General features: G+C 37.4%; 1 protein-coding gene across 2 annotated transcripts; it reads left to right on the top strand.

The window, feature by feature from the left end:
* Nucleotides 1-24: 24 nt before the first annotated feature.
* Nucleotides 25-24065, top strand: TRAPPC11 (trafficking protein particle complex subunit 11). 2 transcript variants are annotated; one of them, XM_084286810.1, is made up of 29 exons: nucleotides 25-387; nucleotides 472-641; nucleotides 1033-1103; nucleotides 2342-2456; nucleotides 4525-4624; nucleotides 4958-5031; nucleotides 5241-5337; nucleotides 6116-6249; nucleotides 6596-6743; nucleotides 7308-7401; nucleotides 8750-8829; nucleotides 8916-8994; nucleotides 9091-9145; nucleotides 10611-10756; nucleotides 11883-11944; nucleotides 12050-12182; nucleotides 12876-13006; nucleotides 13527-13682; nucleotides 14177-14364; nucleotides 14945-15093; nucleotides 16645-16766; nucleotides 17216-17335; nucleotides 17719-17784; nucleotides 17866-18022; nucleotides 19580-19688; nucleotides 20386-20477; nucleotides 21372-21505; nucleotides 21870-22037; nucleotides 23091-24065. In XM_084286810.1, the coding sequence occupies exons 1-29, from the start codon at nucleotides 184-186 to the stop codon at nucleotides 23133-23135; spliced, it is 3399 nt and encodes a 1132-aa protein (XP_084142936.1). In that variant the 5' UTR covers nucleotides 25-183; the 3' UTR covers nucleotides 23136-24065. The 2 variants fall into 2 exon arrangements, with proteins under 2 accessions (XP_084142936.1, XP_084142937.1); XM_084286811.1 differs by lacking the exon at nucleotides 25-387 and having other exon boundaries at nucleotides 586-725.
* The last annotated feature ends 5 nt before the right edge of the window (nucleotides 24066-24070 follow it).

Genomic DNA, 24070 nt, shown 5'->3' with positions numbered 1-24070 from the left:
GCCGGCACCCTTTTCCCGGGGCGGCTCCTGCTCATCCCCGGCCGCTGCCGGCGCCGCTCCTGAGGCGGGCGGGGAGCGGGGCCGCGAGGAGCGGAGCCGAGCGGGGCCGGGCCGCGCTGTGAGGGGCCGCGAGGGGCCGCGAGGGGCCGCCGCCACCCCCGCCACCCCCGCCACCCCCGCAGGATGGCCGGCAGCCAGTGGGACTTCCCGGTGGAGCTGTGCTGCCGCCCCATGGCCTTCGTGACGCTGACGGGCCTGGACGTGGTGTACAACGCCGTGCACCGCGCCGTGTGGGACGCCTTCTGCGCCAACCGCCGCGCCGACCGCGTGCCCATCTCCTTCAAGGTGCTGCCCGGCGACCACGAGTACCCCAAGTGCCGCACCAAGGTGGGACGGGGCGTGGGGCAGCCCGGGCGGGGGGGGGGGGGGAGCTGGCCGAGTATCGCGCTCTGACGGCCTCGGTGCTTCCAGAGGACCTCCTACGAGTGGTACATCCCCAAAGGCATCCTGAAGACCGGCTGGATGAACAAGCACCTCAACCTGGTCCCCGCGCTGGTGGTGGTGTTCTACGAGCTGGACTGGGACGAGCCGCAGTGGAAGGAGAAGCAGTCGGAGTGTGCCACTCGCGTGGAAATCGTCAGGTAGCCGTGCGCCCTTTGCTTCCTGAGCAGCTCCAAGCTGATGGGAAATGTCAGTTGTAGAGTCATTTCTGACTTATTTTACAGGTAAACACGCATCTCAGGCACAAACAAAAGGGGAACTTGAATTTTGCTTTTTAACATACAGCTGACAGTAGAGAAACTTTTTTGAATGCCTTATTTGGAAAAGTCACTTAAATAAAAAATACTTAAAGTGTTGCTAAACTCAATGCACTTCAGTCCCGTTTTAAAAAAGAGAGCGCGGCATGCCATGGATGATACAGCATTTTGTTGTTTGGTTTATTTTCTTATACTTTCATCACTTCTATCTAGACTGAAGTGCCATTTTCTTCTGCTTAAATCTTTACACTGTGTCATGTCACTTTTATTCCAGGCAAAGTTTGCAGGGAAGAAATACAAAAGTCGCCGTGGTTTTGATTCAGAAAAAAACACCGCTACCTCCAGGTACTAGAAAGCTTTGCATGCAGTTGTGATGATCTCATTTTTCAGAAAACCTGATTGAGCTGATTATTGTTTGTCTCATTGTCTGCAGCTCTTAATATAATGTCATCTACATATATTAAGTACATTGTAGCTGCACAAATGGAGTGCTAAGGGCAGTTGACCCTAAACATCTGAAATTTACCCGTAACTACTTACTTACAGGTCCAGTCCTTTTTTGACACTGTGCATCACAAATGGTACCTTAGTGTAATACCCATGACATGCCTTTTGTAAGTTATATTCTAAAACTTACTCAAGATGAAGAAAAATTGTAAAAGCAATGAGAACTTAAAGGGAAGGCTATTTGTACTTGCAAAAGCCTTTTAGCTTAATTCTATTTTAATAAATACAAATTTGAAGCTTAAGGAAGGACAGCTTGTAATTTTCAGGCATGCCATCTCAGCACTGGGAAGTGCTTTTGTGCTTGGTGTTCTGTTGACTATTCTTTGAGTGCTGTTTTTGGGTGGAGATAAGCAATATTTATGTCTTCAGATAAGTTTTTTTGATCTTCTCTTGGACCATTTGTGAAGCTTGCCATTTTTTTCCCCTCTTCGTACGTGAACTTTTGTGAAGAGGTGAATTTTGTGGGGGTTACACCTTGAATGAACCTTTCTTAGGCCAACTTTTAAACACAGTGGGGAAGTCATTGTTTCTCAGATGGCTCCTGCTTTGCTTTCGTTTTGAAGGAGAGCAAATGCTCTTTATAAAGGAAAGAAGAAACCTTTTAGTGGCAAGATCCAAAGTGGGAAATGTGAAGGAAAAACATGACTCAAGTGGAGCTGTGAAATATGATCTGTTTTAACCTTATGTTTTTCTAGAACACTGCTTCAGCTCTAGGTGCATACTTTCTAGTGACTGGCAAACCTTTTTTTTATTATTATTTTCTGCATATTGCGTGTATATAGTTTTTTTCTGAATGCTGTATTGTTTTTCAAGATGGGGGGATATTTAACTCTGTGTGAAATCAGAAATTTAAAGAAAAAAGTTGTCATGCTAACACATTGCTGGTAGGTAAACCACTCCTATTTTCTGCTATGTGGTCTGCTGGATGAAGTGTGCAGTATCCAGAAAGAAAAAGGAGCGTGGTCTCAATTTTATTTGTATTAAGTTTGTCCGTACCTTGTACTGGTCAAACTGTGAGTTAGCTTGATGTTGCAGCACCACATAGTGCTTACTTGTGCTTTTCTTGCCTTCTCTAGGGGAAGACGTTATTGCGTCAGAGAGGGCAGCAGCTTTATGTAACGCTTGTGACCTTTCTGGAAAATCTCTCTTTGTGCTTCCACACACGGATCATCTTGTTGGTTATATTATAAGGTAAGTGACCATAAAACGCCATTTTGCTCTGTGTGCCGATGGAGATAGCTGTCATCTCAACCTATCAAATCGCACTGTCTGGCACTCTCACTGTAGATCAACAGTGAATGTTTCATCTGTTGGCTGAAATTCTTCATGTTATTCTGCGACCAGATGCAATCCTACATCTGCCCTTTCTACGTGAGGTTGGGTTACAATGACAGATATGTTGCTATGTGGGCTTTCGAAGACACGTTGTTAGGTATCCCAAGATGTTCCCCTCCTCAAGTCGGATAAGGGCAAAGTGGGCTTTTCTACCTCTGCATTGGTTTTGTCAGTGTTGATTCTAAATTTCTCCCTGCAAGTTTTGTTAGGTGCAACTCTATATTAGCAAGTCTTTGCTTATTTTTTTACTTCTACTTCCTGGCTGTAGAAATATGTCTTCCTATTTCTGCTAAGTGGCATTTATCTGGAGGCAAATACTGTCCTTGTCACTTTTTTTTTTTTTTACATTCTTTCTGTTTTAATATGTAACAGGGAGTACAGCTTCAAATAAATTGGTAAGGCTTTTCAAGAAACAGTAGAGGGAGACTGTCTTGTGCAGATCTAAAAAGACAGGCTCAAACTAAGGTAAATCATGGCTTACTGAAACAAATTTTGATTTTTTCCAAGCATACTGAATATGGAGAGAAGGGGATCATGGTCTGAGAGCCTAATTCTTCCTTGTGTTACTCTTGTGTTTACATATAAACAGTAAAATTCTTAAAATAAAATCAGTGCTGTTAGTGTCCAAGCTGCTCATAAACAGCTACTGGAATTCATCAAAATGAACCAATTGTTAACTTCCAGTTCTTCATCTTATGCTCAGTGCTGAAGAGTGTTTGCTGCACGTTAATTACGATAAGCTTTTGCAGATCACATGTAGTTGCATTGTGCCGTGAGGTTTGTGACTGTCTCCAACTTCATGAAGATAAGGCTGCATCATTAGGGATTTACAGCTGTTCATGCACGTTTTAAAAAAAAAAAAAAAAGTTTGAGCATATATTCAAGTACAGAATTTCTGATAGCAGTCTTGACATTTTAAATAGAGATGTCATAGTAAAATCAATTTATTTTTTTAAGCACTCCTGCCCCCAGAGGACTGGCTTCTCTAGGTAGTTACAGTATAGTGCTAAAATAAGTATGCTAGGGACATTGAACGTGTTGTGTTTTCCTTCTCTGTCTGAGCTCATAGTTAACAACTGCTGTTCAATGCTCTGTGCTCTGTTCCTTTGTTTTTATCCCTGTTCTCTCTGTTGTGAGGCAAATAGAACCCAAATTGTGATCTCTCAGTCAGTCTGTAGTCATCCCTTGTTGGCCAAATCACAGAACTGGTACTTCACCCTTTATTTTGTGTGTGTCTGTGCTACTGAATGCATTTCTCTCCTGTTCTCTGGCCTTTTCTTCCTCTAATTGGTTTTATAACTTGATTGTGCAGCATATATTTAGATCCTCCGCAGCCTCATGCTGCACTCAGTGCTCTGGGCCTCTTTCTTTCTCCTCCTGTGACTTGCCATTGGGCTATTTATCTTGTAAACACACATTTGACTGTCACTTCTATAACCCAGGTAGATATTATTTGGGCAATGATGAAACCTAGTCTGTGCTCTTGTAATCTTGCATCTTACTTATTACAACGGTTTCCTTTCTACTCCTCCCTCCCCAGCATAGCCCTGGCAAATAAGATTTTGACCTGTTCAGACTCATCGCAGGAGCCTCTGCAAGGTTTGCTTGCTTTGACTGAGGCACCTCCATTTTTTATTGCCTTGCAAAATCCTGACAGTTTATCCTTGGACTTTAAGTTAAATATTAGTTTGTACGAGAAATCAATGCTTAATGCTCTTGAACCTACTTCGTGCTACCCCTACATCAGGCTTTGTGTGAAGAGTTTTAATCTGCTTGCTCTTACCATGTATAGTAGCTTACAGAAGACTTCAGGAATATTTCAAGCTATTTTTGCCAACCTTAAAATAAACATGATTAAAATTGACTTACTCTGAAGTTATTCAGATTCATTGTTTGAGACAAACTTGGTTAAACTTTGTTGCAGGTTGGAAAATGCATTCTATGAGCACGCACAGACGTACTATTATACAGAAATACGAAGAGTCAAATCTCACAAGGAATTTTTGAATAAAACTACTCATCAGGTAGTGTTGCTTCATTTTTGAAATACTTTGCAAGTTACAGTTCATGTTGAAACATGAAAATAAGGATTATTTGTTGCTTATATTTATTCTATTTATATATATATGTGTCCTATTTTATAATCTTATTGCCATCTTGTCATAGGGTGAAAGGCTTGGAATAGATTCAGTCTGTCAAAGATCACCGCTGTGTCATGGTGTCAGAGAGAACTGGGAGAGAATAGTGGCATAGTCAGTCTGTTCTGTAAACCTCTGAAATCATCACCTGTATCTGCTTTATAGGTCACAGGCATGTTCAGATGTTTGTGAATGATGTGTACTGATTTTGTTTTCCAGCTTTTGTTTGTTAGACACCAGTTCAAAATAGCATTCTTCAGTGAGCTGAAACAGGACACGCAGAACGCTCTAAAGTAAGACTTGTGTAAACTTCCATCATCTTGACCCCAATTTATTGCTAAGCCATAGAATATTATATTTTCCTGAAAGCAAAATCATTTAAATGTGGAAGGGGTGTATTCTTAATTGGGAAGTACACTAGTTAGAAGACAGTTTTCTGCTGTCAGTAATTCTGTTCTTAAATTTTATCTTGTATGTATTAACTCAAAATCTTTATACCTAGAAACTACAGAACTGCATATAATCTTGTACATGAATTGAGGGCTCATGAAACAAACATGCTGGAAATCAAGACAATGGCAGGATTTATAAACTACAAGGTAACAAGCATGCTCCTTATTTTTGACAGCATATACTTAAAACAAAACAAGTAAATAAATGTATTAGTTGATGCATATTTAATGTGTGAAGGTTTTAAATGTTCCGTTTTACCTTGCTTTCAAGGAAATAGATTAGTACAGCCATCAATGGGGGACAACTTAGACTCCGACTTGAAAAGACTTCTGAATTCCACACAAAATTCCTTAGCTGAAGTTCAGGAGTATCTTGAAGATTTAGAGTCAATTTGAGATGCAGTCATCTTGAGGGCTAAACACTTAACTTTTGCTCTGTGCAGGGGGGAATGAAAAGAAAGATTGCTTGTTCCTCGAATATTTTTGTCATAAATGTATGTCACAATAGTTTAATTACTGCTTGTTTGGAGGAGGAAAGTAATTCTTTAAAAATCAGGCCATACTTCTGTGGTGTTCTGGGGGATTTCAGGTGAGACAACACTGTTGTACCATTTAAAATAATCCCAGAGTTGGACTTCATCAAATTCCATTGTCCTTCTTGAAGTGACTGCAGGCTTCAAAGTTAATGGTCTTTCTAGTGGCTTTCCAGCTCCAAACTGAAGTTGGCTGGGAGTTATGCTCATTCATTAATTATTTGAGGGAGAGAAGAAGTAAAATAACATAAGATGAAATGGAGGACCACACGGTTTCAGGGGTAGTGCGTTAACATTTTATACCTTTTTTCTGTTTTCTATGCTATTTGAGCTTTTAAGAAGTACGTAAAGTTAGTGAGGGTTTTCTTTTATTTATTTTTGATTCATTCTAGATCTGTCGCCTCTGTTTTCAACACAATACTCCACTGGATGCAATTGCTCAGTTCAGGAAACATATAGACTTATGCAAGAAAAAAATAGGAAGTGCAGAACTGGCTTTCGAACATGCTGCCTGGATGTCTAAACAGTATGTTTTTGCTTAGTATTGTTTCTGTTTTACCTCCCATACAGCTTTATGAAGCTCCCTATTTTTTTTGAGTAAGATAAATTTTGAGCTCTCTAAGAAAAAGATGCACTTGGTCTTAAAAGCTGCATGCTGTCATTCTGTTTTGAATTGATTATTGTTACCTTTTCCCTGGGAAAGAACAGGGTACGACAGAAATGCAGCCATTGAACTTAAATGCAAAAGTATTTTCTCTGAAGAATAATCAGAACTTTTAGCTGAAATGCCCCTTTCAGTTCGTATTGCTGTTCTGTATCTAATCTTAATTATAGGAAAAAAATCTTTTTTTTTTTTTTTTTTTTTTTTGTAGGTTTCAGGCTTTTGGTGACTTGTTTGATGAAGCGATTAAGCTGGGTTTGACAGCAATTCAAACTCAGAATCCAGGTTTCTATTACCAGCAAGCAGCCTACTACGCACAGGAGCGGAAACAACTAGCAAGTATGCTTTGTAACCATGATGTAAGTTGGGAGGGGAAAAAATGCTTTGCAGGTTAGCAGGTAGTGAATTAGCTGATGTTTCATTCTCAAATTGTAGTGTAAAAATCCCTAATACATGTTTAAAAATAATAATTAATAAGGAAAGAGTATGTGTCTTTTGATGCTTGCTAATAATTAAATATTAAATGTAATTTCAAATACATATTAAATGCAGTTACAATATAAAGTAATAATTTATATTGAAATCAAAGGAATGCTTTATATTGAAAGTAATCAAAGTAATACTTTATATTGAAAAGATAACCCTGAACAAACTTTTTTATTACAAATAATTCTGACATGTTTTTGAAATACTTAAAATAGCACACTTTCTATGCCTCTGGGTACCTGAAAACATACTGTTTTATTTTTCCATTATGTTTCTCTATACTTGCACTATACTATTTTTATACAGGTGGCCTGAAAGGCTATAAATTTAAAGCAAATTCATTCTTTGGAGTGCATGCATATTGGAGCATCAGATCACTTAATGGTTTAAAATCAAACATAAACTCTTTTTTATGACCATATTTGCTGAATTTACAGTCGTCTGTGGTATATCCCAATCCGGATCCCCTGGAAACCCAGACCGGAGTGCTTGACTTCTATGGGCAAAGACCATGGCGGCAGGGAACATTAAGTATGTTTCTGTGTCTTGTATTTGTGGAGCTCAGACAAAAATTTTTTAGTCGCAGACCCTGCCAGCTGACTTCATAGGCACAAGCGTATAATCTGTCTTCCAGAGCTAGATACAGGGCTGAGACCTTACTATGTTGTTAGTTGGCGACAGGATTTGAACACGTGTCAGCTGGAAGTTCAGGAAGTGTGTTTGGTCCTTGTAACAAATAGAAAAAGGAATATCCAGCTTACACAGAATTGGGTCTTCAGCAAAGTGCCTGGGCCATACTGAAGCTCTGCTGCTGCTTCGTTTCTATTTCTGCCTGAGCTACCTGTGATCAATGGGCTGCAGTAGTTCCTTACTGCAGTGAATGCATTCCTGGGAAGAGAGGTTGGAGAATTGGATACAGCAAAAGTAACAGTGCCCCCTGAATGCAATTGCTATAAATTCATCCTTCCGTCCATACTTGTCAGTTACAGATGGGAACTCATGATATTTTTCTGAGAAAACTTTCTGAATTTTGAAATGGTTTGAGAGGTTTCCATGACTAGATCTTAATCTAAGAAGGGAGTTTTGTGTTTTTCCTGTTAAAGATGATGTTTTATCAGTAATTTGAACTTTGAATCCACAGCTCTGAGCTGTAGAATATATATATGGATATGCATAGAGATCCGAGATCTTTATGGATGACTGACTTTTTTTGTACTTTCTTCCCTTTCCCGCTCTCCATGTGGTCTCCCATTTTTTATTCTCTGTATATCCTTTGAGCATTGTAATTTTCTCTGTCCTCTTCTAAAGACTTCCTTTCATCTGCTGTAAATACGTTTGATCTGTTTTATCTCCAAGTGTTATGGTTTTAAAATAAGTTAGAATCTACTGCCAAGGTTGAGCAGTTTAAAAAGAGGTGAAACTTTACCTGTTGTTATGTTTATGACGTTACGTTCAGACAAGAGTTGATAGTCTTTTAAAGCTGTATGCAGTTTGTCGTATGTTGTTCTCTACTGCTAGAGAAACATAAGCTTGCGTCCTTACTCAGGATAATACAGGAAAGAGGCTACAAATTTGTCTTATGTGCTTTAAATGATAACGGATGCAGTCTAAAGATTTGGTCGACTTACTGTGTTTTGTTGTTTTTGAGTAGCTTCAGATCACTTCTAAACAAAAAAGCAAAATATTTGTTCCAGAGTTTGTCTTCCAGAACAGACAGATGAGTTCTTGAAGGGTTGTATCCATCTCCTAGGAAACAGAATGTTTAAGAATTAGAGTGTGCTTGAGTTGGAGCGTGTATTACAGTATTTCACCACAGAATTCGTTCCCTTTGGGCCTGGACAAAATTCCAATGTCATGGATTTTTCACTGTCTTATGCAGGCTTTGATCTTTCTGATCCTGAAAAGGAGAAGATGGGGATTTTGTCCCTTCAGTTGAAAGAGAAGAATGTTCTTCACTCAGTAAGTATTTTTCTACAAAAAAAACTTTTCTGACATTGCCCTAATGTTACATATATAATGACATCCTCACTGTTTTTATCTGTTAGGAGCTAATAATTACTTTGTTGAGTAATGCTGTTGCGCAGTTCAAGAAATACAAATGTCCAAGAATGAAAAGCCATCTGAGTGAGTATGGATGATGAGATGTGTCTTTAAAATTAACTTTGCAAACACTTTCAGTATTGATCTGATACATCCTTCTTATTTGTTTTGTTAAAACAGTGGTTCAAATGGGTGAAGAATATTACTTTGCGAAGGATTACGCCAAAGCTTTGAAGTGAGTGCCATCCCTGATTGTTTCCTTTACACACTACTGTTCTCACTGAGACCACATGTCTTGCTGCTATGGAATACTATTGGAAGCTTATCTAAGATGCTCGTAGTACCTGGATTTAATCAAAGTGCAAGCTCTGGAGTGTATCAATTCAATTTCTATTAAAGAAAGCAAAGCAGATATGATGAGTCAGTTATTAGAGTAAGAAGACTTTACAATGTAAGTCATGGTGGGAAATTACCTTATTGGGCAGATCTTTACTATTATTTATTTTTATCTCGCTGATGGAGTGTTCTCATCCCCAGAATTTATTTCTGAAACTTCCCTGTTACTGCAGTAAGAATATAATTACATTGAATTAAAGACTTTGAAGTTAAAAACTTAAAAAAAAAAAAAAAAAAAAAAAAAAAAAAAAAAAAAAAGTAGCTGAATTAATTTTTATTTATGTTGCAAGGGAATTAGCAAAAGGAATTACTTCTGTTGATACAGTTTTCTATGACTAATGGCTATAGAGCTGTGAAAGTTTAGCCCTGAGGTACAGCTACTGCCTCCTCTGGAGGAGGTGTCCTGTGTTTAGTTTTTCAACTTTGTATTTTTAAGGGGAAACAGAGTCAAGGTCATGTTAATGAAAACATTTTGCTTAAAACATGAAGTATGGAAACCTAATTAAGCAGGATGTTTTCATGATCATGTGTTCTAAAGGCAGCATGTTTGAGCTGGAAGAGAGATTTACTGTTATCTGACTGGAAGCTACAAGGAGAAGAAAATATCTTAGAATAAGCAGATCGATTCGTATCAAGCCTAATTTTTATATGAACAAGCATGAGTTTAAACAAGCGCTTCTTGTTCACATTTAGATAGACAGCAGTTTTTGCCTTTAAAAGAAAAAAAATCTCTGCATTGTTACTACTAAGTGAAAATTGCTCAGTGTTAATACCACAATAACATGCCTAGGTTTGCCTGATATAGGTGGTTGCATATGTTGGCTGTAGATCTTGGAAACCCTTGAAGGGAAAAGGAGGTAGGAGATAAAGCATAAAAACCATTATTTTTCCTAAGATGCTTAAGATTCTTCACTTTGGAAAGGGGCTTTTTTTGTGGGTTTCTAGTTTTTTCCTTGAAGTTTGCAGCATATTCAGCACTAAAGTGTATTTCTAATTCAATGCTGGACTAAGACTTTTATGTCCAGTTGTTTTACTTCTCTATGTAAAGACAGGTGAGTTTCCCTGTTTCCTTGTGAAAGTTTCTCTAGCCTGAAATAGCAAATTAATGGAATAAATGTTTCTTTACAATAATTTCTTGGTGATTCCAATATAGTGCGCATGTATACAAGCAGTCGACTTGGTTTTAATCTGGTGTTTGGTTTAGTTGAGATGAATCTTTGTGTTAACGATACCAAAAAAATGTGAACGTCTTAAAATACTGGGGTGTGTAACTTGTTTTTCCTCTCAATTTTCATACTTTACAGGCTGTTGGATTATGTTATGTGTGAATATCGGAGTGAAGGATGGTGGACACTTCTCACTTCCATATTGACGACAGCTCTCAAGTGTTCATATCTGATGGCCCAGATAAAGGATTATATTACATACTCTTTAGAGCTACTGGGTAGAGGTATTATTTTCAGGAAATGTACTCAGTTAACCTATGTAGAAAAAATTAAACTACATATATTTGAAAGTGTGACATCATTGTCAGACATGGTGCTTGCAGTACTTCATATGATTTGACTACAAAAAAACCCTGTATGCCTATAGCGAGTTCTCATCTTGTATGCAGGGAGTTGAATTTTCATGCTCTCCTTCTATAATACTCATTGAATTCAAATAGACTGTGTCAGAATAGATGAGGCACAGAGCTTCATTGCAGACTGAAAGTTGCGTAGTTCAAATAATATAACAATTTCTTGAGCTTTGGGGATGGGGAGAAGAAATCTAATATAGCTAAAAGGAAAAACGTTTTTCATAGTAAGTAACTAAGCTACAACTTTTTATTTTTTTTTAAAGCCCTTTTCCTAGGCCTTATAATAGCAAATATGCTTAACTCAAACTTCTTACCAGAACTCTGCTGATGAAATACGCATGTATCTTTTAAAGACAAAATGTGTCTTAAGGTAGCTGCACATTAGTAATGCAAATACTCTGGTTTATGTAATGGTTGTTACTTGAAGTTGCAGAAATAATCCTTATGTGCCCTAATTCGCTAAATAATACCTCTTTCAGGGTAGGTGTGGTAAAAATGGTTTCTCATCTTCTGTTAGCTAGCCAGGCTATCCTGCTTTATGTTAAGGAATAGTCAATGAGACAAAACTACCTTTCATTTTCAAGAGAGGACTCCTTATTTTAATTGGTCCTTTCTTCTTTTCACCATTTTGAGCTGCTGTTTCTAATCTTAGCCAAGTTTGCCTCTTTGCATGTTCCAGACTTTTTTTGTTCTTTTTTCTGTTTCTAAACAGCAATAACAAGAAGCTAGAGACATCATTCTCGTAGGGTTTTCCTCTGATAAATTATGAAATGCTTATCCAAACAAATATTTTACTTGGTTCCAGTAAAAGAGGGAACACTTAGGAACTTCTGAAAATTGAAGTACTTTATCATTGGCAGAGGGATGTTAAATCAGGTATTTTCTTCAGAATGTTTTTTCAAAGATGCAAGCTAAAGGAAAGGTTTATTTTTAAGTTTAAAAGACATAGTAGAATGATTTGTTTCTGTGTTGTAATCTTTTTCTTCCTGTTTGCTAGCATCTACTCTTAAAGATGATCAGAAATCTCGAATAGAAAAAAATCTGATAAAAGTTCTAATGGTAAGTGGATAAAACTCCTATTACCCTTTTAAATATTCTCTAGATGGAGTTGGTGTTTGGTATCCTATTTCTTATTTTTGTTGTTAATCTTCTATCTGGATACAGAATGAGAGCCCCGATCCTGAGCCTGATTGTGATGCTACTGCTGTGAAAGCTTCACAAAAATTGTGGGCTGACCGTGTTTCCTTAGCAGGTAGCAATGTATTTACAATAGAAGTCCAAGATTTTATACCGTTTGGTAAGTAATAAAGTCTTAAGCAATCTTATACAAAACCAAAAATTTCAGTGCATCTTTGAAATAAATTATTAGGAGAAAATATACGTTATATAATGTAGAATATATTAAAGCCAGCAACACAAACTCTCATGTCAGCACAGGTCTGTTCTTCATCTAAGTTGCTAAGAAATCATGGGAGAAGCCAGTGATCTCTCATCCCCAATGTGGATTACTGGAAAAGAATCATTTGAGCATTATGTCTGAGAAAAAAACAAAAACAAACACTTCTACTGAGGCCACCTGTGCCTTTTAAAATGGTAGAAGTAGTAAACCTTTTTTTTTTTTTTTTTTTTTTTTTGACAAACTTCTACTCTGGTGTGCTTTGAAATAGAACTCTGAGGAAAAAAGGCAGAGCATGCAAAGGAGTCCCTGCTTTGGGAAGTGAGTGAGCATTACTTACAGAAGTGTAGTTATGTGTCCAGGTTTTATTCTTCTGCTGAATGCCTGCCTCTCATCCTCTTTGCAAAGGTTTCAATCAAGTGCTGAAAAGTAGCTTTCTGACAGTGCCAGTGGCCAAATGAGTCCCACGTACTCTTTAACTTGTGTTTGTGTGTATACGCAGAACAATTCTTTTTTTATAATAATTATTAGAGATGAATGCTTCCGGAGTATAGTATTGTAATTTAACTTTTTTTTTTTTTTTTTAAATTGTAGTGCAGTGCAAAGCAAAATTTCTTTCTCCAAGTTTTCATGTTGATGTTCCTGTGCAATTTGATATATACTTGAGAGCTGATTGTCCTCATCCTATCAGGTTTTCTAAGCTGTGCATCAGTTTCAATAATCAGGTAACCACATTCTATTTCTGACCTAGTGACAAGCTTATAATAAGAGTAGAATAGTATCTATTAGCCTTTCCAAACAAAAAATAATAGTTCAAAAGTTCTTTTCCAAAAACTATGTGAATAGTTCAGTTGGAAAGGTGTTCTGTTTTTTCTTTTGAATTATCTATCCCTTTTGACAACTGTATTGATATTGTAATAACTCCCCAAATCCAGTTTGATTAGTCAGATCTTCATAGAAGAACAAAGATACTGTATGCTGAAATGATCCTTATGCAACTTTAATGCCTTATTTCTCTGGATGCTATTGCACAAAGTTATGTTAGTGAATATAATGGATATTTTTATGAAAAAATTTCATTGTAATGTAGCTGCTAAGTCTAGCTTCATTACTGTGAAAAGCATTAAGAACCAATGTAGTTTGATCCAGTAGCACAGAGCCTTAACATTTGTTATACTAGAATTGCTCTCTACAGATGTCTCAAGTCTGAAATTACCAATGTTTTTCCCTACTCTTCCGCTGTAGGATTACAACCAATACTGTGTGGTAGAAGAAGCCTATCAACAAAGTGATATTCTAGAACAGTCATCACAAGGAACAATGTGCTTAGTCCCTGGTAAAACAAGAAAGTTCACTTTCAAATTTGTTGCAAAAACTGAAGATGTAGGAAAGAAGATTGAGGTTTGTCAGTTTGTTTCACTCCTTTCTTACTGACGTTTCTGAAGAACTTGAAACTACAAAGCTATCTCTAACCTGACACCAGTTATGACAGTGCGGTTCCAAATGTTTGAACTTTTGAAACTGAATGTCAAAAACGAGCATAAAATTTCATTGAAAATAACAAAGCCCAGAATTATCACCAAAAGCTTGCATTACTTCGATTTTTTAAAATGTGTAATACATTTTTAAAAATGGTGTAACACTATGGGAGAGTAGAAAACTAGAAAATACTGCATTGCATGCTCTTGAGCTTGGCTCCTTTTTCCAGTGCAGTTTTAAATGAAATTCTGTGGCGGTGAGTTGTTGTGACTTCAGTCTGTGCAGCTGCCAGAGGGTTTTGGGTGATATACAGGCACAATAAAGATGCTTATGTTGGAAAGCTATGCTCTTACTGTGAGTGATCTGAGGACACAAGATGGGAAGTTCTCAGTATGTGTTTAAATTTTTTTTGTCAGATCACATCTGTGGATTTGGTCCTGGGAAGTGAATCTGGCCGTTGTGTGATTCTGAACTGGCGTGGAGGAGGTGGAGATGCTGCTTCCTCTCAAGAAGCGTTGCAGGCCTCACGTTCCTTCAGGCGAAGACCTAAGCTTCCAGATAATGAAGTTCATTGGGATAGCTTGGCTATTCAGGCAAGCACTATGTAAGTAAAAACTTGAAAATGTATATGATGTATTGAGTCTTAACGTTACCTGTCTTGATTCTTTGTGATTTCTGAGCTTCCGGATAGCTAGAAGTACAGAAAATCCTTGCACCGTTCTCTAAACATGCCAAATAAGCTTTAACTTTTCCCTTCACTTAACTGTGTAAGAGTTTTCCCAGATTTTTGTGCAAGCTAGGAGGTATTAGTGTTCTTCCGTTAAAGTCATGTCTCCCTGCTCACCCCACCCCGCCCCCTCCAAGAAAATGTGTTGGAAAATAATCATTAATAAGTGGGTTAACACTATCTAGACCTATTCAAAAGAATTACATCCGATTGCTGCTGGTGGGGGCACTTTTTTCTTTACTGGCAGAAAATCTGAACTGTTAATGCTTACTGGTGGGTTTCCAATCAGTATTTTTGGAGTTGTTGCCATCATGCTGCTTTTCAAGAATATAACCTCTCCTAGCTGAATGGCCCACCTGTTGTCAGAACTCTTTGAACAGTAAGCGAAGTCCGGTTTAAAGGAGATTTAAACTCATTAATTAAGAAACATAAAATAACTGAGTCTTTTTTCTTAAAGGATTATTTCTAGAGTGCCAAACATTTCTGTTCAGCTCCGTCATGAACCTCCTGCCCTGACTAATGAAATGTATTGTTTGATTGTGACAATCCAGTCACATGAGGAGACAGTGGCCAAAGATGTTAAGCTTACAGCAGGTTTAAAGCCAGGTATTTGGGGCTATTTTCTTTTAATCCAGCAGTATCCTAATTGACTTTGTTTTTATGCAATGAGAACTATAGTAAATGGCTGCGCTGCAGTAGTTAAGAGAAACTAAGGCTGAAGGTTGGGAATAATGGGATAGTAGCAATCGGAAGATAAATTAAGTCTCATTTAGTTATTGTCATTTTAACCACTGTTTGTCAGTAGCATTTATGTTTACAAGTGTGAAAGAGAACTTGGAAGCTTTTGTATTCTTTCTTAACCTTTTATTTAATTTGCAAATTATCTAAACTTCTCCCAAAATATATACCTACTTACTTTTCTTACTGTGAGCATCAGTCAGATCTTGATAAACATGTTCTAAGGATAATCTTAGGTGGGTTTTCTCCCTCTTCACCCCCATTTTTCCCACTTTAAATTTGGACAGCAGTGGAGAACAGAGAATATTCCTTTGAAAAGGAAACAGTGGAAACAGTTTCCTTTGAAAAGAAACACTATAACAAAGGAAACAAAAAAATATATTGTTTATGTTCTAGCTAACTGTATGTAGCTATTACTAGCAATTTTCATATGTGAAGTACAAATAGGCATGCTGACTATAATATTTGAGCAGTTACCCTAAAAGGCAAAAATATTTTTTAAGTGACTAGCATATAGGATACAATGTTTGCCATTCCCTCTGAAATAGAACCACGTTTCTTATACAGTTGTATAGCTATTTCAAGTCATTCGAGTGTTCTTTAAACTTCAGTTGGATGTTTGGGCTTAGGTCCTAAAGTGGTGTGGAATAGTTGGTCTTGGTTTGTTTGTTTTATTTTTGTTTTTCCCTTTCCCCCTTGATCATGAATCCTAACACTTGATATGCAAGGTCGTTCTGGGCTTGCTGATTTTAAAGTAAAAACAATTGAAATTTGACATTTCATTTATAGCAAAGATGATACATTTTCCACGGTTGCAACTTTTTTGGCAAGATGTGACTTGTTTTCCTTTGGAAACTATTCCATGTGATTGCAGTAATGTCATTAATCTAGTCAACCCATGACTGTAGAATAGTGTCATTTAACATCTCCCCTCCTTTTTTTTTTTCCATCTGTTTTCAACACAAAGATTGGAAAATTGGAAGAACAATTTTTTAAAAGATTTTAAATCATTAAGCTGTGCTTTTGAGAACATAATCAGAGAAGTGTAAAACTTGCATTTCATTTCACATAGAATACCAAGAAAAACTTGAATTGTGTAGCAATACTGTGTTTTTTATATGGTAGGGAATATCTAGGTAGGACTTTAGATTTTTTTTTTTTTTTTTTTTTTTGAGATTCTTGTGGCCTAAATAGATGAAGTGAAAAAACTGCAGCACGTGAACCCTACAGTTCAGAAAACTTAAGGTGCTTTTTAATCTGTTTTCTTGCTTACGCTTTTGAAAGCATCTCTCAACCAAATGACAATGTCAATTCCTATTGTATAGCTTTCTGAGATGAATATTTTATTATTTTTAGTTATTGCTTACATGTTTTGGTAGTGTAAGCCTATGTGGATACAAAGACTGTCTTTAATCCCAGGGCAAGATGCCAACCTGACGCAGAAAACTCAGGTGACTCTTCATGGAACAGACACGTGTGATGACTCCTTTCCTGCATTGCTTCCTGATATCCCCATAGGGGACTTGCAACCAGGGGAAAAGGTAATAGCTTACAGCCTTCTTTCTATATCACAGTCAAGAAAATGGGGATCAACTAACAAGGTTCTCAGAATAGGGTCTATATTTAGTTTCCAGTATCTGAACTGTTAAATTAAATGCTTGGTGTATAGTTTGCCTAATGTTTACTTGAAGTGTAGCATTCCTTCAGCTAGATTCCCTTTTTGGCCAAGGGAATAGGACGTGTTCTGGTATTGATGATACAGCTGAGAGAAGGCACAAAATAAGGAGGCTGTGCTACTCTGATTAAAATCACGTGCTATTTGGTTAAGATCATGCAGTTCAGGAGATTGTTTATGGTCAAAATAATATCCATTCTACTATTGCTTTCTTGGTCTAAGTAGGATGATTATCTAAAAGATTTTGGCCAGTCCTAGACCTCATTAATATGTTCTAGGTCTATCTTGATACATATCGTTTCCTTTATCGTGCAGATAGAAAAACCAATATACATTCGTTGTGGAACTGTTGGCGCAAGGATGTTTCTGGTCTATGTTTCTTACTTGATCAACACTACTGTTGAGGGGAAAGAAATTCTCTGCAAGTGCCACCAGGTAAGATAATGAGATGCACCAATTGCTGGAGGTGCGGCCTTTAGATTGAAAATATTTCTTGCATTTCGTTAATGTAATTCCAAGTCTCTTAAAAGCATTTCTAGTAGGTAGGAAAAAAATGCAAAATCAGCAGTATAGTAGTCTAATTTAAGGTGAGCAGCTTCATAAGTATAATTGGAAGAAAGTTTTTCAATATTTATTCTTTAAAAAAAAACAAACAAAACAAAACAAAAAACACAGATATATTCTGCCCTTGGAAGAAGTTAGTTAAAATGATGACTAAAAGTAATGTTATGTTAGTAACCTTTGACATCAGTAGCCAGGTCTGAAACTGAATATAATTTTATCCCCTTTTCCACCCACCCCTTTCATTACCTATACAGGATGAAACTGTAACTATAGAAACAGTGTTTCCTTTTGATGTTGCTGTGAAATTTGTCTCCACAAAGGTATGTGTTTTGAAAAGTTACTTTCAATAATCTTACCCTGTTTAGTTAGAAATAGTCAGATTTTTGTCTCTGTCTTGACAGCTGGAGCACTTGGACAGAGTCTTTGTAGATATACCGTTTTTACTGATGACAGACATCCTGAGTGCCTCTCCTTGGCCCCTCACTATTGTAACCAGCCAGCTACAGCTGTCAGCTTCCATGACTCCAGTAGATCAGCTGGAATCTTATGTGGAGAATGGTGAGTTTTCTTACATTATGCTTTCTATTATGAGGATACTTTTTGCGTAGTTTGGGAGTAAAAGCAGGTGACATTTTAAATGGTATTTACTCATCAAACTGTAGAAGCAAGCTGCTTAACGCCTTATTTGCTTGCCAGAACAGAATTTAGAACAGGCTACAAACATAGTTTTGCTTCGCGAGATCAAACAAATAGACTTAACTGATACAGGTGGTAACCAAAATGCTAAATGTAACAGATGTAAGGGAAAGCAGCTGAGAGTACTTCTGGTCTTTAGCTTCTTAGATATCCGTGTGAAAAGTTACTCAGTATTTCCAGTATTTATGAACTATTTACATTTTGTTGATTGCAAACAAGTTATCACTTTACAGAAGGAACATCCAAAGGCTAAAGTGGTCTGTGTCCATGACTGCACGTTCATGAAACTGGAAGATGTGAAGCTAGACAGAGTAGGCTAAAAAGATCAATTAAAAGCAAACGAGTTTCTTAAAACATTAACACAGCTTAATAGGTTATTACTTATGTAAAATATATGTATATCTTACAAGTCTCAAACTTTGAGTTCAGTTTGTCAGCTCTGAAATCAAATGGAGTACTTCACAGTAGATCTGATTCAAAACCTTTCAATAAAATGTTGTCTTTGCATTTGCCGAGTTAAGAGACAGAAAACAAGTGTTCTATTCAAACTTGGAATATAAAGAAGGCAACCTGGACTGACTGTGGGGCAGCTGCCCACCTATGTGTTCAAGGGCTTGCAAGCCTATAGTTCTAGAAAGCAATGATTTCCCAGGTCCTTTAGCCCAAGTATGAGATTGCATCTTTAGCTCTGGCACTTGTGCTTCTTGACTTCCAGTTGCTATTTCTAAAGAGCTAACAGCCAGGAGGTATGAACCACTTCAAATACATGTATAAGCTATTCAGCTGCCAATTTTTTTTGTCATTTTTTTTCCTTGTAAGACTTAAAGATACTTTAATTTTGAATGACTGAGCAATTATTTTCTGAGTGCTGTTGTCTTCAAAAATTCCTCTTTAATCAAAAAAGTACTAGCTTTTTTAAAAACCTGAAATAACTTTAAATAAAAAGTGAGAATTCAAAGATGGTAGATCTTTCTTGTGTTCCCCCTCTTCCCCATCTCTCATCCACTTGGGTGGGAAAGGAGGAATGTCCATGGCAGTGGCTTTAATTTTTATTTTATTTTAACTTTAAAACATGCTGATGTCTTGGAATCTTCTGTGGAAAAGAAGTATAGAACTTGATTTGGTGTTATTTTGCCTTTTTTTTTTTTTTTTTTTTTATACAAACTCTATAGAACAAGCCATTGCAAATTTATAGACACAAAAGATCCTCACAGTGCTGTTCAGAAAGTAAGCTGTACTTTCAAGTACTGGGATATTGCATAGTCCGTATTGAATTCTTGTAGTATGTAGAAATAGTTTGCAAAGTACTTCAATGCCTTTCTGTTGGAACAATTGTGTCTGTGTAATATTGGCTTTTTAGACTTGGTGGCTTCTGCAGTAATGATTATGCTTTGATTTTAAACAAAATTTTGCTGATAGTTGTTTTACAGACAGGTGAGAGTGCCAGTGAGTGCTTTTGTCTTCGATGTCCTCCAGTCAGTAATGCTAGTGGAGTGGCAACTGGATGTTACGTCATTTCATGGAAGAGGTAGGCAGCTCTTGGCCTGAAGGGGGAGAGAAAATAAGCTGGTTTGTTTTTGGGCTGATGGTTATTTTTTGACTTCTTTGGTGTTGGGTTTTCCAGTAACAGGGACTGTCTAGACTTTGGATCTAAGTAATTATTTGGTTAGACTTTTGAGCAAATACTTATTTTACTTAGTAAATGTTATGTGGCTATGGTCTTAACATTCCATGAAGCTTCATTTTTTTTTTTTGTAATATCTTCAGTCAATTTCAAAGCTGTTCTTTTAACTACTTCTGTTTCCTCCAACCATGAAACATTTCATTTGAAGCCAAGTCAAAGGAATAGTTTGGGATAGCAAAAACAAACAAACAAACAAAAATTGGTTAAAATGGGGAAAACCAAATGGTTTTATCACCCTAGACTATGGGTTTATGTATTCACTCAGTTTTTAAAAATACATGCTCAGGTATATCTGTCTTTGTTTAATTATTTTTATTTTGATGTAGAGCTGTTCAATGTTCTTACGTGCCTATTGCTGGTTTATCTCCATGCTATGACACTTTTTGCGCTCACTTCAAACAAAAAACATAATGGAATTTTTTCCCACCATTGAAATAACTGTCATCTTATTTTAGTCACGTGTAAGTGATGTTCTTCTGGCATGCTCACTTGATGCTGTGCAGCTCTCAATGTGTTGTGTGTTTGTGATATTTTTCTGCAGAAGCTCACCTGTGGAAAGCGTGCCTGTTGTTAGTACAGTCATCACTCTGCCTCATGTGGTTGTAGAGACCATTCCCCTCCATGTTAACACAGGTAATGTTAGTTTGGCAACGCGTGTGTGCTGCCTAGAATTTTTAAATCTTCCAAAGTAAATAGCTGATAAGTTTTATAGCATCTGGAGCTTACATTTACTGTCGCAAGGGACAGGAAATTAGTGCTGAATGTTATGGAGGTAGTGAAAGAAACTGCGTTATCACTTAAACTGCCTTGCCCCTCTTCCTACTCCCCTGATCTAGAAAGAATTCAAGGGTAGGTACGTGAATGTGTTCTCTTAAAAGCCAACTGAGTTGTGTTACGTGGCAGCGTGGAGACCACAGTTACCTCTACTGACACAGCCTTCCCAGTAGGTTTCTCTAGATGCCTATGGCAAGAATTGTTCCATCCACCCACGCTCTGGCCACATCCCAGGAAAGAAACAGCCTGGAGAACTGGAGCTGCTTGCGGGCAGGTGAACTGTTTCTCTCCTAGCACTTCACCTGCACGAGAGCAGAGTAGGAGTGCGGAGCACGCTGTGAACACACAATTCCTATGCTTTCTTCAGTTTGTTTTCACTTGTACTGAGATTCTTCCATCATCCTTTCCTGTTATATTTTGGAGGAGCTTCCTCACAATATCTGAAAATGCTGGCAAGCTGAAAATACCCAGCAACAAAGTGATTTCTTAGTTAGCTTTCTGCATACTGTGAACAGTCAAGGGATTTTGAAACTAGGTATTGAATGAGTGAAAAACTGGAGAGGGAGGGAAAACAACTGTAAAACTTCAATGAAGTTATGTTCTGTTGCTTAGTCTTTTCTAATCTCATCAGAAATATGTTAAATACCTAGTTATTTTTTATTGAAACATTTTAGTGCTCTTTGTTGGACTTGGTTTTTATTTATGGAACTTTAAAACACAATTTATTTGAGATGGCTTACTTTCTTTCCAAAGATCTACCCTCATTTGGTCGAGTCCGAGAATCCCTCCCTGTCAGATACCACCTGCAAAATAAGACCAATTTAGTCCAAGATGTGGAGGTGTCAGTGGAACCAAGTGATGCCTTCATGTTCTCCGGACTTAAGCAGGTACTTAAATGTCACATTTTCTAATCCTGGCTTCTCTGGTAGAAGAATGTGTTGATTAGACTTGCAGTGATGACAAGCTCGCTGCTTGCAAATGTGTGGTAAATTCTGTCTGAAAGGACACGTACATGCAGATTCCTTTTAAAGAAGGGTCAGATGGAAGCCTGCCTAGGAGCTGTGTGTCATGTTGTTTGTAGGTAACACGGTCTTTCAGTATAAATTAATAGTTTTAACCAGTAGAGAAAATGTAGTTGCATTATTTCCAACTTCCGAAAGTAGGAAGAATATAAATAGAAAGTAAATAGGAATCTGCAGTTGGTCACAGAACTTGTCTGTGACTGTGGCTTTTTTTACTTTCCTTTCTAAGATCCGATTAAGAATCCTTCCGGGTACACAGCAGGAGGTGTTATACAACTTCTATCCTCTGATGGCTGGGTATCAACAGTTACCATCTCTTCATGTTAACCTGCTGCGATTCCCAAACTTCACTAATCAGCTGCTCAGAAGGTTCATACCTACACACATTTTTGTAAAGGTAAGACTGAGAAGTGTCTTGTGTTTAACGGCTGAAGTCATAGGGGTTGAGTAACATCTCTTGAGTTTAGGTTCAGAAACACTGTAATATCCCACAACTCCCTAAATAACTTCTAAAAACATGCTCTCTGCGAATCACTCTGTCTAGATTTTTTAAGGAGTGTGGATCTGAAGACAGTTCAATCATACCACAATAAATAGATCTTGTGCCTTTTTAATTTTTTTATAATAATTTAAATCCAGTTGCCCAAAACAGTGCTTTATTGTTCTACTGCTTCTGTCTCCAGAATATTGTATGCGCCTCTTAGTCAGACTCTGAGCAAGCAAGGAAGCTGAAGAGTTTGTTTATATGACTTGAATTGGACTTGTTCAGACATATGTGATCCTGCTTCCAGGACACAGGCCTGGCATTCTTCCAGTTTTATTTCAGCCCGAAGAGATGGGCAGAACTTAGTTTTTATGTATGCTGTCAATCAGTGGCTCTTCTGGATTGGTTGTCAAGATGTCCTCATAAGTCAATACAAAAGGCTTTTTTCCTCAAAAGCATAGTGTTCTCAGTGCTTCTGTTGAACCTCTCAGGATTCAGAATACTTTGCTTTTTTGCCTTAAAATTGTCAGGACCTCAAAGAACCTTTCTGTAAGGAGGTTGTTTTTTCTTTAAAACTTCTTCCTTGCTCTCTCCCATCTCTAGTGATTCTGTTCAAAGTTCTTAGAAGCAGCTTTCAGTCCCATTCCTGTTTTGTGCCTTGTTAAACAACTTTTTTATACTGCAATAACACTCAGAACTCTGATCAGCCAGTCCTTGCGCTGAGTTGCTCAAATGTGTATGGAGATGCTGTTGATATTTAACAGGACATCTATAAGGAGCTGAACCCTTTACTAGGTACTCACTAGGCCAAACTCATTTCAGTTGGGTATCCTTCCAGTTTGTACCACTACTACTGGAAACCATTAGAAGTAAAGATTGGAGTCACTTGATGTATTGAAAAGTGAGTTTCATGACAGCCTTAGTCTTTTGCATAGTCTAAAAGTCTCTATCTTTATTTTCTTAAAGCCTCAGGGTCGTCAAGCAGATGACAACTCAATTGCAGCTGCGTAACTTCGAGACTCGTACCTCTGCACTTAAAGGAAAGGAGAAGCTGCACAGAATATGTAAAACTTGCTTTGGAAACATGGCTTTGATCAAACCATAAGAATTTTATTTTTAAATTACACCTCTTAACAGAACTAATGTTTAAAAAAAACTAGTCTTTCACAGACTGTCTTTAAGGAAGAAACATAGAGAAAACTTGGTGCTTTATTTAACAGAAACATTCTTTTGAAGTTAACTGTACGTCAAACTCTTAAAGGTATTATTTTATAAGCATATTAAATGTCTTGAATGTTTAAGTGGAGAAATGCAGATTTATTTGACCAAAACCAAAATACGTTTTCCTAATTAACAGTAAGCTAAGTGCTAAGTTTGCACTTTTTACTGAGATTTACAACACTGAAAATGATTATTCTTTACAGAAATGTGTTCTGTGCCACTTGTGTTGAGGACAGAACGCAGGTTATGCAGTAGCATAGCAAACTTCAAATGATTAACTCATACTGTTGGAATCAAGTGGCTTACTGGTCATTTAAAACCATAAATCTAAAAGGCACTGTTTCTTCTGGGCAAGCCATACATCTGAATTTGAACTCAGCAACAGCCAGTCTAATGAACAGAGATTCGTTCATAACAGGTGGACTATCCAACCTCGACTTGATGTGGCTTTGGATTATTTTTACCCACACAGCTTCCAGATTAAAGACGTGTTTTGATAGTCTCCTGGTGCGTGAATTTAAAAAAAAATAAAAATAAAAATCCTACTGTTGTACAGCTGCAGATGAACTGGTGTTTAAAATAGAGTAAATCATGTATATATTTAAAAATAAACAGAAAACTTCAGTTGTTTAACTTTCAGAATAATTACATTTTGATTGCTTGGAAAATACCTTATTTATTGTCAAAGTGAAGTTCTAATAAACAGCTTGTTACAGAGTACTTCT

The sequence above is a fragment of the Netta rufina genome (genome assembly GCF_964035555.1).
Source record: "Netta rufina genome assembly, chromosome: 4".
Lineage (NCBI taxonomy): Eukaryota > Metazoa > Chordata > Aves > Anseriformes > Anatidae > Netta > Netta rufina.
Note: the sequence above shows the minus strand (reverse complement) of the source record. Positions and strands in the feature narration are given on the sequence as shown.